This window comes from Lathyrus oleraceus, chromosome 6, assembly GCF_024323335.1.
Source record: "Lathyrus oleraceus cultivar Zhongwan6 chromosome 6, CAAS_Psat_ZW6_1.0, whole genome shotgun sequence".
Lineage (NCBI taxonomy): Eukaryota > Viridiplantae > Streptophyta > Magnoliopsida > Fabales > Fabaceae > Lathyrus > Lathyrus oleraceus.
The window spans coordinates 52946399-52962485 of NC_066584.1; the positions used below are offsets into that span (position 1 = coordinate 52946399).

A 16087-nucleotide genomic window follows, 5' to 3' on the forward strand; every position below is an offset into this window, starting at 1 on the left:
GAGTTTATTAAATAAGTGTAATGTGTTGATTCAAAGTTAAATCTTTAATAATAATATTTATTTATATTTATGTATTAATATAAATATGTTGATGATATTTATAAATTCAATAATTTCTTTAAAAAAAATTTAACCAACAAAAAATAAATTTAGCCGAGGAAATTAAACTCTCCCAATAAAGATTTTTTTTAAAATAACCTATTTTTTCAATTAAATTTCTAAAGTAATCATTTTTCAAAATATTTACCGAAATAACCATGTTTTAAAAAATATTTAACCTAGGCGCTAGTTGCATTGACACATCCAATGAAAATGTTACTCATTGGTGCCACATGCACTGGCGCATGCATGGCCAAGGCTCCAGTAGTAGTGGCGCATGCATGTGTAGGCGCCACATGCAATGGCGCATGCATAGTCCACTATATGTATGCGCCGATGCATATGGCTACTGCTTCATCATTCCTTCTATAAATACATATCATCACCCTCCCATAATTTTTCACATAACTTATTACCCTCTCCTTCCATTTTCCTTAAATCTCCTTCAATTTTCTTTAAAATGTCTTCATATTCATACTTGTGTCCTTATATTCACAAGAGAAATGTCGATTTAATCTTTTCAGCAGTTCAGCCTCCGATGAAGATCCGACTTTGGAATGTAGATACGTTCGAACATCTTAACAGGACCTTGAACAATTGGTTAGATGGAGATATTACAGATGGTGAAAAGATCAGAAGAATTTAATGGCTTGATACGACGTTCAACCAGAATGGAGAAGTTTATTTCTGAGTCAATATTAAAATTAAAAGAGACGTTCACAAGATGATGTATACTTCTCACAAAATTATTTTGATGGTTGTAATCGCATAATTATGTTGTTTATGTGTTGTATTTGTTTGTGATGTTATTTTATTTGTTGTAGTTTATTGCGTTGTTGTTTAATTATTGTATTTGTTTTGCTTATCATATGAAATGAATGTTGTTTTTAATATAAAGCAAAAGAGTTACAATTAAAATTATCTTTTTATGCTTGTTCCAACACTAGGACAGTTAGTACGATTATGACCAGGCTGACAACATGAACTACACAATCTAACCATTTTGTTCGCCGTATCCATTTCGGTTCGAATACGGGTGCTGTTTGGGTGACCTTTTTTCTTTCTTCACATTATTTCATTGTGCCAAAGAATATCCTCTTGATATGTAGACCAATAATCCTCTTTTGCTACCACCGAAAAGCTAATTTTGTAAATATTGCAAAGGTTTATAACTTTGTAAACATCGGATAGTAAGTTAGAAGGATTCTGTCGAACCTTTGAACATTCTGCTATGACATAGAAGCAAGGCATACGAAAGGCTTGGAACTTTCCGCAGTCGCACCATCCTCTATCTAGTTCCACTCGATAGTGTCCCCTCGACATGCCTTCATTGTGATCCATTGAATTAACAACACTGTACCAACCTTTAGTACGATCAAACACCGTGACTACATGTGTGTTAGCTTTGGAAACTTCCTCTTTAATAAATTTCATTGAAGCATCATTGAACAACTGCTCAGATTGTAACACTGAACTCCATTTGGAATGTCAGATCTCAAACAACGCCCTTAGCCTAAAATAGGTTGCTTGCACTAAAGAGGTTATAGGTAGGTTTCATATGTCTTTGAAGACAAATTTATTATTTCCACAAGATTTGTTGTCATGTGGCTCCATTGTTGACCATTGTCGTATGCCATAGTCCACTTCTCCAATGGAATATTGTCGATCCACCTTACTGCATATGCGTTTGACAATCTGATGTCTTCGCGATAGTGTTTGAAATAAGGTTTTATTAATGTATACCCTGTGTTGACAACCTTCTTCCGCAATGTTTTGTCTTTGATATCCCGCATGAGATTTTGAGCAATATGTCTAATGCAGTAGACATGCGTCGAAGGAGGATCCTGCCCGTCATTATCAATATTTTTATAGGCACTCACAATTGAAGGGTGTCTGTCTGAGATCAAACATAAGTTAGGCTGAGTAGAAATGTGCAATCAGAGATTTTTTTAGGAAAACACTTCATCCCCAAACAGTCTCCCCTTCAACTAGTGCAAAGGCGATTAGAAAAACATTGTTGTTTCCATCTTGTGCCATTGCCATCAATAATGTTCCTTTATATTCCCGTACAACCATGTATCATCAATTTGTATAATAGGTTTACAGAAAGCAAAACCTTTGATGCATGGTTGATACGCCCAGAAGAGTCAGTGGAATATGCCATTACCATTAACACAAGTCCTGTCTGGGGTATATGCCGAAAACGTTTTGAAATTGACAATAGTCCCTGGAGCATAACACTTAAGTGCCACCAAGTATTTTTGAGTTTTTGTATGAATCCTTGCAATTTCCAAACACTTTTTCAACTACCTCAGTCCTAGATATCCATGACTTCCTGTATGATGGGGTATAATTGTATTATGTAACAATACACAAGATTATTGTACTCAGCTTTAATGACGGATTATCGCTAATGACAGACAAAATTTCATCACATATTAACTAAGAGTTGAGTTTGTGATGGTCCTGCATTGGGTTCGTGATTAAGCATGTGTCAACTGGACCCGTTATCTCCCAAGAATCACTCCTCTTCCGGTAAGATCCTGCTAACCGGAACTGGCAGAGCTCATTTCGATAATAAATCATATACCTCGCTGCATTAGTTCGATCAACCCTATAATCAGCTGATAATTCCATGTGATACTTTTTAATGGCTCTGACACAATCTTCTTTTGTGCGAGATTTGTCTCATTCTTTCAATGATCCTTGAATTTGCACATAAGGGTTATAAAATATATCTGACAAAGGTTCATCAACACCCAAATTCAAGTCTGTCATGTGTTTAGGTGGATAATATACGTGACTAGATGGTAATGGCTCTTTCTGGTGGTCGGCAGTTTCATCGTTCACCATTTCATCAACCAATAACTCATCTTCTTCTTCCTCGTCAACAACATCGACTTCAGCTTATTCATCGTCATCAGTTTCACAAAACACTTGTGACAGATCAATAAACTGAGACAATTGATTTTGTTGTGTTAATATATAACTCAATATCATTGAGCCTAGATTGTTCATGACTGAGAAACATATGGTGAACATCATCATCATCTAGAATCTTCAACTAATAAAAATTTACTTGGTTGTCTGCAAAATACACCAGATTTTTGTGGATGATTTGTCCCACCTAACTACATTGCAATTTCTTTTCCATTCTTTATTTCAAATGTGGAAATTTTGATCGTCTATTTATTGTAAACCGAGTTACTTCTGTGTTACGAAAACAAAAACCGAATAACTGATACTCAAATATTTCACCATCGGTATGGGCATTGATCATGTAATGTGGTGATTAAGACGTTTTTGTAGATGCAAATTTAGTGTTTGATACTGAGTGCATTGATCCCGTATTAGCATGAAATTAAATAGGGTAAACGGTGAATAATCATAAATCAAGGTATGCGCTAAAGGGACTAGTGCATGTTATATGTATATAACTTAGGCTCCGTTTGCAGTGGCTTATACAAAGAATCTTGCGTGGATTAGCCTAGGGTTCAGACTACAAGAATCTCTGTCACGGTTCTCTACATGATTCCATTTTCACTGTCCAACGTATGCACCCTTACCAATGGCGCATGGTCTTAGAAAAGTATGCATGTGTTATAAAAAGACAAGGCATGTGCCCTGCATGATTTCCTACAGGATTCCCCTGCCCTAAAAGGACAAACACATGCGCCCTTACCAATGTCGCATGTTCACATACATCACATGCAAAATAACATTCATGTGCCCTTACCAATGATGCGTGTTCACAAACATCACATGCAAAATAAACTTTCACGTGAATACAACTTACCCTCAACTTACTTTCACATCTTTAAATACTGCAACACTAATCCTATTTGCAACACTTAACCTATCTGCAACACTCGACATATCTGCAACACTCAACATATTTGCAACAATATGTCTCTATTGACCATGGGTGATGAACATCGAGGAACAATCGATAATATTACAACATTTGTATTTTTTTACTTATTCTATTTTGTTTATTACTTATTCTTATTTCCTAAAAAATGTCTATTGTTTATTACTTATTCTTACTTATTTCTTACTTATCTTTTGTTAGGACCCAAAGAGATTTTGATGTCGTGTACATGAATATGTACCACACGATCCTTTGATGGAACCATATCTTCGAGGATGCAATTTTGATAATTTACTCAACATAGTCGCATACTCAGTTGACTACAAATCTATTCTTGCTTTGTTAGAAAGATGGAGACCCGAGACCCACACATTTCACCTTCCTCTAGGTGAGTGTACCGTCACACTTGAGGACGTCTACATGTTGTTAGGTCTACCTATCGATGGTAAGACCGTAACTGATAGAGTTAATCAAGATAACTCTATATGCGAGGAATTGTTGGATGTCCCTTTGTGTGAAGACACAACTACGACATAGACTTCGGTTCAACCTAGAGGTCAAGGTATTAATTTAAGATATCTTAAAGAGTATTATTCAAGTGTAACATTAAATGAAGAATCTACTAAGTATGAAAAGATAATTAAAGCTCGATGTTATATTATGATTCAATTTGATAATTTTTTATTTCCTGAAAGTACTGGTAATACGGTAAATATTATGTATTTGTCGTTGTTATGAAACATAAATAAAGTAGGCACACATAGTCGGGGTTTAACTGTTTTATCCCATCTATATAGTTCGTTGTGTAAAAATGCCAAAAAAAACTTGTACGTTTTATTCTTGCGCCTATTTGCTACAAGCACGGGGTTGGTCAAGAATGTTGTCACTCGCCCCAGTCAACAAGAATCCATTCATATTCCCATACACAACAAAGTAAGTTTATCTTAAATCTTCTAATTTGTTAGACTTTATACTGCAACTAACTTTAACTAATATATATATTCAATCTTTTCGATTTAGGTGGTTAGTTAAGGGGATGAACTACAACAGATGTCCCAAACACGCTGTAGTAGTTTATCACAATCTTTTAGACCATATTGGACCATACGATGTATTACTACTAAACAACTCTACTTTTGATATTAAAAAATTATCCAATTAAATATCCTCTAATCATGTCAAATTCTTATACAGTTTATCTGGATGTCGTATCTAGGTCTTGATCATCAGGTTAACCATGATGACGTTGCAGTTTGAACAACAAAAACACCAATCATCTGGTTCACTACTGTGGAGATGCACCAGAGTGACCGTGTAAAACTGCAGTTCGACACGCAACAACAAATTCTAGAACCTTCGACGTGTTTGGGAGATTGACATTAATAAAAAGTCGATGCCCAATGAGATTATTCCGATTGGAGAGACTTCGCAAAAGAGATGTATCGTCATTGGAGGAATCAACGATAACACATCTTAAACGAGCCAATCATACATGGTGCTAGACCAACTCAACATTATATGACATGGTTTAGATCAGTTACAACGCCACAGTTCATGTCTGAGCCAAGGTATTTGATTGATCCACGCCAACGAGCTTCGTCATCAAACACCCAACAACAAATCCCCACCCAATAACAATGTCAACCCACCTAAACCCAACGAACAACCTCACACCATCACCCTACCATATACACCTAACCACTAAACACCAACCTCGCAGCAAATTCATGCCACACACCCAAACTCAAAACCATGAACCAAACCCTAACCACCAATAACCATACGCAACCACCACATCTGTCTATAGCCCGAATGATTCATACGATTCAACCTCATCCCATCATAGCCCCCCATTTATGAACACCCAAACATCCCATCACCACAACATCCAACCATTATTTGACTTTATTACACCACATGAACCATTATCTCGTTTCCAAAATGATTCAATGTCTCAAGTCGGGCAACCATACCGTCCACAAACCACCTAACCACAACGAACCAACTACGACAACATGGGCATCGAACTCAATTACGGCAGTGCCGTTGGCGGGAACACCCTTAACTATTGAGGAGAAATGATGACAAATTTATCAAATATCGATGGACCTTCGCACCAACCACCATTGCATCATGTCAGCAATCAAAGATCCTAAACACCTCAGAAAAATCGTGAGAGACATCGAAGACAGGCTAACACACCAGAATGTGAAACAAGTGGGCGTTTCAATCGAACGGATCATTGATTTTCTTATCAATTGTTATATATTTTAATTTTATATCATAATATTAATAATAATTTTTCATTAACCTATTTATTTTATTTATTTTTCATTTACCTATATATATATATATATATATATATATATATATATATATATATATATATATATATATATATATATATGCACCACATGCAATGCAATGACGCATACATACGATATATAGTAAGTATGCGCCAATTACATTGACTTCATTACATGTATGCGCCAATGGTATCAGCGCTTATGCTCAATCATAAAATACATGCGTCAATTCAACTGCCGTATACTTGAGATGTGTGCATAAAACATGGTTATCTCGATAAATAATTTAAAATAGTAGTTATTTTAGAAATTAAATTTAAATACTTAGTTATTTAAAAAAAAATCACCAATAAACTATTTGAATAGAGTTATTTCAGTTAAGAAAATTGATAGGAAACCATTTTTTAAAGCACTATGATAAAGCTAAAAAGCGAAATGAAACTTCATAAGAAACATTAAACCTTTTGTCAAAAAAGAAAAAGAAAACAAGGACAAGTAAAGTACTAGTAATACTATGTAGTAACATTACATTGACGCAAAAGGTAGTAACATTACGCGAAACATTAAATTGTAATTTTATGATACATGATATACATGATACTTATATAGTATAAAATAAATTGTGTACACACAAATTAAAAACCGTTTTAGTTAGTTGGAAAAGCGCAATAACTAATGGATAAAGTAAAAAAAAAAAAAAAAAAGTAAAAAAAGAGAAAAAGTTGTGTATGTATGAACCATTTAAGATCTAATGTTAGTAATAGTGGTAGTAACTAGACCCTGCAATGGCACGTGATAATCACTGAACCCACGTGCATGGTAGAATGAAGAAGCGGTTAAAGTTAGGGTTAAGAGGTTAAAAAGAGACGAAGTGGTTAGTTAACGGCGTTAAATGAAGAAAAAGGAACCAAACAAGAAAAACGATCAGTTAATTAACGGCGTTAAGAGTTCGACGTTATTGCTATGAGGCTATATAATGGCCGTTATGTTGGAACCTGTTCTCTCGAGTCCACTCAACAATTAAATCTTTCTCTCTCTACCGACCCTTTTTTCTTCCTCTCTCTCTCTCTCTTCAGCTTCTACATTCCTTCCTCTTTAAAGCAAATTCTAGAGAGAGAGAAAGCGAGAGAGTGTGATTTTCGAGCTTTTCACAATGGCAGCTTCTATGAAATGGTTTCTCAATTTGTTGTTACTTTTTGTGCTGCTCGTTGAAGAAGAAGCTATGGCTTCTACACAGATCTCTCAGTTCAGGTATTTATTTCAACGTTGTTGTGTTGTTTTTTCTGTCTGAAACAGAGTTGCTCTGTTTTTGTTGCTTCGTTTGTTGTTAGCTACATTGTTCTGGTTTCTGACACTTTTTCTTCTGCTGTTGTTATCAGCAATGTGGATACTGAGACACACAGGTTAACAAGCTTTAACGATTCATCAATGGCGGCAAGGTTTGTGTTTATGTTTTTTCAACTTTTCTGTAAGAAAACAAATTCGCTGATCCCCACCGTTAGTTTCATCTTTTATATAATCACCATCACCGTTAGATTGAGTATCCGCAACTAATGATTATAACCGTTGATTAATGTTTTTACCTCTCGATCTGGATCGTTTATTCGGTTATGTTCTTTCTTCGGATTCCTTTGCATGTGTGTTGTCCGTGAGATACGCAAAAGCGTTAGTTAACCGTCAACAAACTTTTGTCATATTAACGAAATTGCCCTCCGAAATTTATCTCCTATTACTATTTGCCGGTGGTGGCATTTTGGTCTTTTTGAGTAATTGGATAAATCTTTTTTCCTCTCTCTTCAAAATGCTTTTAACGGTTTTTGTGTTTGTTTTACCGTATCTCTGTTGCGGTAGTACTACTAGTTATCCATAAATTTTTTTCCATTAAAAAATATAATTATTATTTAAATTAAAAAAAAGTGTTACATAAATTTAATTTATGAAAGTGTTATTGGAAGTTTGTTTATTAGATTATTTATTTATAAATGGTGATTTTAATTTTGGAATTTAATGTTTCATTTTAGGCAAAAAGAAGCTGAGAAATTGAATGAGCGTGCTGCCGTGGCTGATCCAAAGGAGGTCGTTTCTATGGTTGAGATGTGGGTCCCTCTCTCTATAATTCTTTAGATTTTCATCTCATGCAATGCAATGCAACGAAATGCAGAGTCGTTAAATATAAAATGTTACGAATTTTATCTAACGACTATGATTTCGTTGCACGGATCATTGGAAGTAATGAAAAAAAAAACTAAATGCATTTATAATGATTTTTTTCTTCATACGAATCACGTGGTTTAGGCACTAGACATGTAATGGTGTAGGGCATAATGGTGTGCTCACATTAACTTTCCTATGCGAAATGAAAACCTAACACCCTATCCCAACTCACCCAATTTTTTTCTATGCCACGTCATTTTCCTTGTTTTGACATTGTTGAATAAATTTGTATTTATTATTTCTCACCCATATTTTGTTTACCCTTTTTGGAATTTCAATTTGTTACATTCTTTCGTTACTTTCCTTTTCATGTTTTTCAGTCACATGCAATTTCTTCTTTTATTTCCGTATTTCACGCTAATAATTCTTTTGCCATTACATAAATTCCTTTTTAGCCCAATCCATTGCTTATTACTAAAGTTAAATATTTTCTATAACTGTTCTGTACTTACGTGTACATCTCTATTTTTTTTCCATAATCATGAAAAAAAAGTGATTAATTTTGTTTTGTTGCTGGATATTTTAATATATGATTTCTTTTAGTGTATAATAATTTTTACCATGTGATGCTAGTAGCATAATAGTGACAAAAAAGCATATTCACCATGTATCTTATGTTTCATGTAAAGACAAAAATATTAGCCGTTGCAATTGAGAGAAAATTCCAATTATATTCACTCATCATGTGGATTAATAGTTGGCATAGTTTCTTATCTGTACAAATTTCAATGATTTATGAATTAATAATGTAACGGCTTTATTTAATTTATATGTTTATGTATCTTGAGATAAGGTTTAACTGTTTGGTGTTTTTTTGTTTGTTTGCTTGCTCCACAAGCCAGTGTTTTTTTTTTCTCTGTATTTGAATTCTAAATTAATATGGTTGATTTTACAGGCACATTAAGAACAGTACTGAAAGAAGAAACCTTGGATATTTCTCGTGCGGAACGGGTAACCCGATTGACGATTGCTGGCGTTGCGACCCCAATTGGCAACAGAATAGGAAGCGTCTGGCAGATTGTGGTATTGGTTTTGGAAGAAATGCTATCGGTGGTCGCGATGGAAAGTTCTATGTTGTCACTGACCCGAGAGACGACGACCCTGTTAACCCAAGGCCGGGAACTTTGCGTCACGCTGTTATCCAAGATAGGCCACTTTGGATTGTGTTCAAGAGGGACATGGTTATTCAGTTGAAACAAGAGCTGATTATGAACAGTTTCAAGACTATTGATGGAAGAGGAGCAAACGTACATATTGCAAATGGAGCGTGCATTACGATTCAGTATGTTACTAATGTTATCATTCATGGTCTTCATATTCACGACTGTGTTCCTACTGGTAATGCTATGGTGAGAAGCTCGGAAACACATTTTGGTTGGAGGACTATGGCGGATGGTGACGCTGTTTCTATATTTGGTTCAAGTCATATTTGGGTTGATCATAATTCTCTGTCGCATTGCGCCGATGGTCTTGTTGATGCTGTCGTCGGTTCAACAGCTATCACAATTTCTAACAACCATTTCACCCACCACAATGAGGTAAATTCAAATTAAACGTGTCTGGTGTCTGACACATACACATGTAGTTGAACTATTATGAGTACCAGGGTTGTGTCCGTGTCTGTATCAGGCTTCGCCGAGTCACATTGCACGACTCGTTTTGCAATTTTTGTTAATGATCTGTTGTTTTTTTGCAAATGCAGGTGATTCTGTTGGGCCACAGTGACTCCTACACAAGGGACAAGCAAATGCAAGTGACCATAGCTTATAACCATTTCGGAGAGGGACTTATTCAGAGAATGCCTCGGTAATATTCAATGCAACTTTAATTTTGATACTCCTCTTTTTCTCCCCTTTTCCATTGTATGCTTTAAATGCTTTAAATGTTAAACCATAAGACAGGTTGGTTTGTTGCCTGCAACAACCCTTTTTGGTGCATTAATTTTAAGTTTCCTCTATCTCAAAAATCATCACAAACATTTGTACATGTATCGTTAGAAGATGGGGCCGGATGGTGTGTGTATGCAATAGCTGAATTCAACAACTGAATAGGACATTATGTCCCTACCCCTCTAACAAATATACATTGATCATGAAAAATGCAGGTGTAGACATGGTTATTTCCATGTGGTGAACAATGATTATACTCACTGGGAGATGTATGCTATTGGTGGAAGTGCTGAGCCCACAATCAACAGCCAGGGTAACAGATACAATGCTCCTGTTAACCCTTTTGCCAAAGAGGTACTAGTACAACATTAATGTGCTGCAATAATAGTCCATTAATCCAAATGTGTTGAAAATTGAGTTTTGGTGAGTGATTGAATGAAATTGGTATGCATTTGCAGGTAACTAAGAGAGTGGAAACAGCTGAAAGCCAATGGAAAGGTTGGAATTGGAGATCAGAGGGAGATTTGTACCTAAATGGTGCATACTTCACAGCATCCGGTGCTGGAGCTTCAGCTAGCTATGCAAGAGCCTCAAGCTTAGGAGCAAAATCTTCAGCCATGGTTGGCACCATGACATCAAATGCTGGTGCACTAGGTTGCAAAAGAGGCCGTCAGTGCTAACAAAAACCATTTCATGGAATCATCAAAACAACCATTTTTCTGTGTCTGATTTTTCAGTTTTTTTTATAGTATGCTTTTTTCCTCTGCATCATCATGCATTCTTGACAAGTGTACATTAATTACACATTGTCATTATGTTATTATTGTGTGTCAAAACCAAAACCTAAACCTAAACCTAAACCAAAACCAAAACCAAAACATTATTAGCTGCTCAACTTGCTCCAGCTGAAAACAAACAGTGCAAAATTGTAGGAGCAGGTGCTGAAGCGCTTCTCTACTTTGGTCCTTCACCACCAACCTTACCCACCATCAATTCATATGCATATTTTTCCATATGTCAAATCATGTCTCCTTACACTGTTCAGTCCTTTTCAGTTTTATTTTATAGGATTTGAATCTCAAGAAGCCAAGATATATATAAATATTTTTACTTTTTTTTTTTTTACCTTTTGTTTTGTTTGAGTTAATTATACGAAGAAAAAAAAGTATGATTGTCAAAGTTGAGTAATGGAGTAATGGAAACACTTTATCTATTATGGTTGATTATGGAATAGAAAAAAATAGTATTGGTGTTGTTCCCTTTTAAACTTTTTTGTCACTTTTTTTATAGCCTTTTTTTTCTTTCATTGTCAATGGAAGTAATCTTTGCTTTTTTGTTATGCAATTATGGTTGTATATCATTAAAAAACATATCTGCCAATGTTGCGTTTCTCTATCTACATGTTTGATTCTTTCATGTGCTGCACATGATACATTGATTCTCTCTTAATGTCTTTCTAATTAACATGATTATCTCTCTTACCTACACTGTCCCCTCTCACCCTCTAAAATTAATAAATACTAATAATCTAATTCCAACTAACCACTAGTATTACTACTATTAGATTTACCTGGCTTTTATTCCTAGCATCATGGATTAAAGTTATGAACAAAACACAATCATTTGAAGGCATGCTTGCTTAACAAGTAAAGTCTCAAAAGACCTCTAAATAGTATTAATTGAAGAATGCTAAAGGCTAAAGTTACCCTCTTACTCTTACTATGAAATTAGAAATCATAGTTGAGTAACTTTAAACTACAAGGAAAAAAAACTCTTAAAGTATTTTTTTTAGTTTTTTTGTTAAAATGTCACATTCTTTCTTAATTAACCGAGGCTAGAAAATGTACTGCACCCTCAGAGATGCTGTGAGGATGAGGCATATAGTAAATGCCTGCGGAGAAAGCAATGGACAGTGCTAAAAAGAGACAGTGATAAGTGTTGTGAGTGCACATGGTTTAGATTGTAATAAAGACTTTCATTGGTTGTGCATGTGAGATAGGGCCCATATGGCATGTGGGAAGTTCTTTGGCCAATATTGTGTTACAGATCATATGAGGTTTGATTGAGTTAGGAGACTTGTCCATTCGCATTCTAAACATTGCACTTTCCCTTTGAAATCTTCCACATACTCTACTACTATTCATGAAATTAGTCATAGTATTTTTATAATCTAAGAAAAAAAGACTCATATTTATTGTGGCGGTTCTAGTTGTTGCTAAACTTCAAATTCAAACAAGACTAAATGGAGTACTATTTTAGGAGCAATAGAGGCATTGATATTGGTACCTACAAGAAGCAGTTTACTTGATGGTTTCTTCAAGATTGCCGCAAATAGTTTCATGATACTACATTGGCATTAGTGTAGTAAACAAGGAAGAACATGGGGAGTATTAGTAATAAGATTGATTTTGACATTACAAAAAAAGGCTTTTTTGGCAAAAATTGAGAATTGTGTAACAAAGTTTCTGTCCAATAGTAATTGAAACAAAAGTCATAAAGAATATAGTGGTCATCTTTTTTTTTGCACCGACAATGGTGCATAGGTTGTTCTAGTGGTCAGTCCTATTGGTCCCTATAATGAAAAAGGTTCAATCACCATATCCTGATCCACAGCACAAGGAAGGAAGAACCTTCAAAAGGCCAAGTCAGTCACATACATACCTCTCTATAATTACTATTGGTGGAGGGATATTATCGAAGTAGAAAAGGGGCAGGGGGCTTTCCAACAAAAATGAGCATGTAAAAGTTTGAGGATGAGGTAGAAGTTAGAGATGGAAAACGGATATGGTTAAATGGGTCGGGCTTAAAAGTGGCACCATATCTAAAATGTGGACCAACAAAGTTTAATACCAGTATCTATTTTACTTTTACTTGCTTTATCTATATAAAGTTTAAATACTATAAAATTGTAAACTAAATCACATTTTAAAGATTCAAGTTGAATATTTGTTAGATATATGCCAAATTACATAATGAAAAATTAAAATAAATCATAATCAAATATTTATGGTTTTGATAGTATTTTAGATTGACCATCTTAAAAGTTTAATAAGATTGACTTAATCCAACAGGTCAATTCAAGAAAAACGTTCTACTAACTAGTGTACATGTATACCTTCATTAAGAAACAACACATAGAAGCACAATTCTCGTTCTCATCTCAATAGTTGATAAACATTAATCTGTCCTATGTTTTTCAAGTTAGATCAAACGTGGTAGTTACAACTATCATATATAAGTGTGACTCTAAATCATGACAGGATATTCATTCATTTATACTTGCAAGTGTTCTACCTCTTTTAAATACTAATTTGAGTGTTTGAGTACTAACGTTGTAGGTACCCTACTTTTGATCACATGAGACTTAAGCTACCGTACTTGAAGTCATTCTACGGTTTTCAACTTGTTATTTTTTGTTCCAGTATGGAATAGTGACACCGATTGTGAGAATCAATTTTGATTCTCACGAATTTTCCATCAAATTTCTTTGATCTCTTAGTTTCGTCATCTCAACCATTCATGTTAATTGTTATGATCACCATAATTGTTTCGTAAACACTTTTCTTATCCTCATTATCTTCTTTAATGGCCATTTCTATAGTAACTCGCCTCCACAACGTTGTTTCAATGTCCGTTTAACAATTCATATCTTCAAAGAAAATGCATCACTAGTTCTCACTCTCGCAAGCAAACAACCTTTACAACTTCAATATCTCCAAGCTTCGATCAAAATAAATCAACAGACTATTTAAAAAACTTAACTGATCCATATATTTCAACATTATCCTCTTCCTCTACCATCTTTCCGATCCTCAGGACTATAATTATTGTAACACCCCAAATTTAATTAATTAATTAATTTGAATTATTTAGATTTTTATATGATTAATGGGTGTTTTAAATTAATTGTGTATGATTGTGGGGTAGGTATCATTGAAATAGAAGTATGGATGGAGTAAGAGTTTGGTATAGTTGTTGATAATTAATTAGAATTTTAATTAGTGATTGAAATAAATAGTGTTTTATTCGAATTAATTAAATAAATAATAAAATAACTAGAATATGAGCATCTTAATTAAATAATGAAATTTAGTTATTTTACTTATTTAATGGGGATAATGAGAATTTTTAATAATTAATCTATAACTATTTTATTTAATTGGTTGGAATAAAATAGAAGAGTAGAAATAGTAGGGAGAAAAAGAAGAATATTATTAGTATTATTTTATTAAAAGAAAATTAGAGCCAAGAGGGGTATGGTGGTAAATAAGATGATAAGTGAGGGTAATGGTGGAAGTTCCTAATTAAGGAGGAATTAAGTTAATGATAAAAAGGTTAGTAAGAGAGTTTGAGAGTTTTACGTAAAATAGAATTTTGTGGTGAGAACGGCAAGGGTTAGGGCTAAAGGAAAACTCCATTGTTAGAGTTTGAAGTGTGCATCTTGTTGGAAAATCAAAGGTAAGGGTGATAACTTGTTTCAATAGTAAAGGGTATGATATAAGGATAGAATGGGGGAATCCTTAACCTCCTTAAGGTTGGGTGTTTTGATTCATAATTTTGAATTTGAATGCTATGATGATTATTATATGATGAATTTCATGTGCCTTATATGTGTGTAGTTTTCTGTTTTGATGATTGAACTTATATTCACCATTGTTACAATTTTGAAGGTTTTAGGCATAATCTTAAAACAATGATTAGATGATTTAATTGTGTTAAAACTGTAAATTAACTTTATATAATTATAGTATTGTATGAGTTGTAATTTTATGAGCGTTTTGATTTTTATGGAATCGAAATTGGAGGTCCGGAAGACCTCCAACGATGAAAAACGTATAAAATTCTGCATTCTATTCGTCACGGCCGCACTCAGCGCAGGAGCATTTTTTTGTGTTTTTTGTTCGAAATTATTTTGGCCATAACTTTTGATCCGTAAGTCCAAATCGAGTGTCGTTTGAACTGTTGGATATATGAAACAGAGGGATATAACTTTGTTTCAGGAATAAAATAATTTTGGTGATTATTTCATGGACGTTTTTGGGGTTGAAGAAGATGAAAATTGTGTTGGAAATTTTAAAAAATAACAAGTTTTTAGTAATACCCCCATGCACGGTTTTGATCATAACTTTCAACTCGTGAATCATTTTGGGTTGGGGTTTGAAGCCTTAGAAAGCTAACTCTAAGAAATATAATGTGATGGTGATAAGTGAATTGTTTGAGTATTATTCATATGCCTACTATATGGGTGAAGTCTTTGTTCATACGTTCGGTTAATGAATTATTGACACATCCCGACGATTTTGGTCATAACTTTTATTTCGTAAGTCCAATTTTGATGTCGTTTAAAGCGTTAGAAAGCTAACGCTCATACCTATAACATGATAGTGATTGTTGCGATATTTTAATAATATTCACATGCCTACTATGTTAATAAATGTATTGGTTTATACGTTTGGTTGATGAATTGTTGCATTGTTGTAATATCATGGTGTGATACTTATGTTGTTATATCGATGATGTTAAGATGTTGCCGAGTTACTGTTGTTTGTTGATATTATTCATGTGGTAACATGAATTGGTTGTTGCACGATGAATGATGTGATGCATAAATGATGAGATGTGTGAGGGGGATTAGTGAAGCGTTACCTATGTTGATGGTAACAAGTTTTGGTGAGCCTCGATCCCATTTTGATGGATCGGGTGCGAGT

General features: G+C 34.3%; 1 protein-coding gene across 1 annotated transcript; it reads left to right on the plus strand.

Moving 5' to 3' along the window:
* Nucleotides 1–7270: 7270 nt before the first annotated feature.
* LOC127092339 (probable pectate lyase 8) lies at nt 7271–11646 on the plus strand. The gene is made up of 7 exons (XM_051031189.1): nt 7271–7527; nt 7656–7715; nt 8298–8372; nt 9386–10028; nt 10193–10296; nt 10595–10733; nt 10838–11646. Exons 1-7 carry the CDS (start codon nt 7430–7432, stop codon nt 11057–11059), a joined length of 1341 nt encoding a protein of 446 aa, XP_050887146.1. The 5' UTR covers nt 7271–7429; the 3' UTR covers nt 11060–11646.
* Nucleotides 11647–16087: the final 4441 nt, after the last annotated feature.

Bases quoted from the DNA above. Each gene is read 5' to 3' on its own strand.
- LOC127092339 (XM_051031189.1), top strand. From the start codon at position 7,430: ATGGCAGCTTCTATGAAATGGTTTCTCAATTTGTTGTTACTTTTTGTG. The intron at 7,528-7,655 runs GTATTTATTTCA...TGTTGTTATCAG, and splicing joins ACACAGATCTCTCAGTTCAG to CAATGTGGATACTGAGACAC. The intron at 8,373-9,385 runs GTGGGTCCCTCT...TTGATTTTACAG, and splicing joins GTCGTTTCTATGGTTGAGAT to GCACATTAAGAACAGTACTG.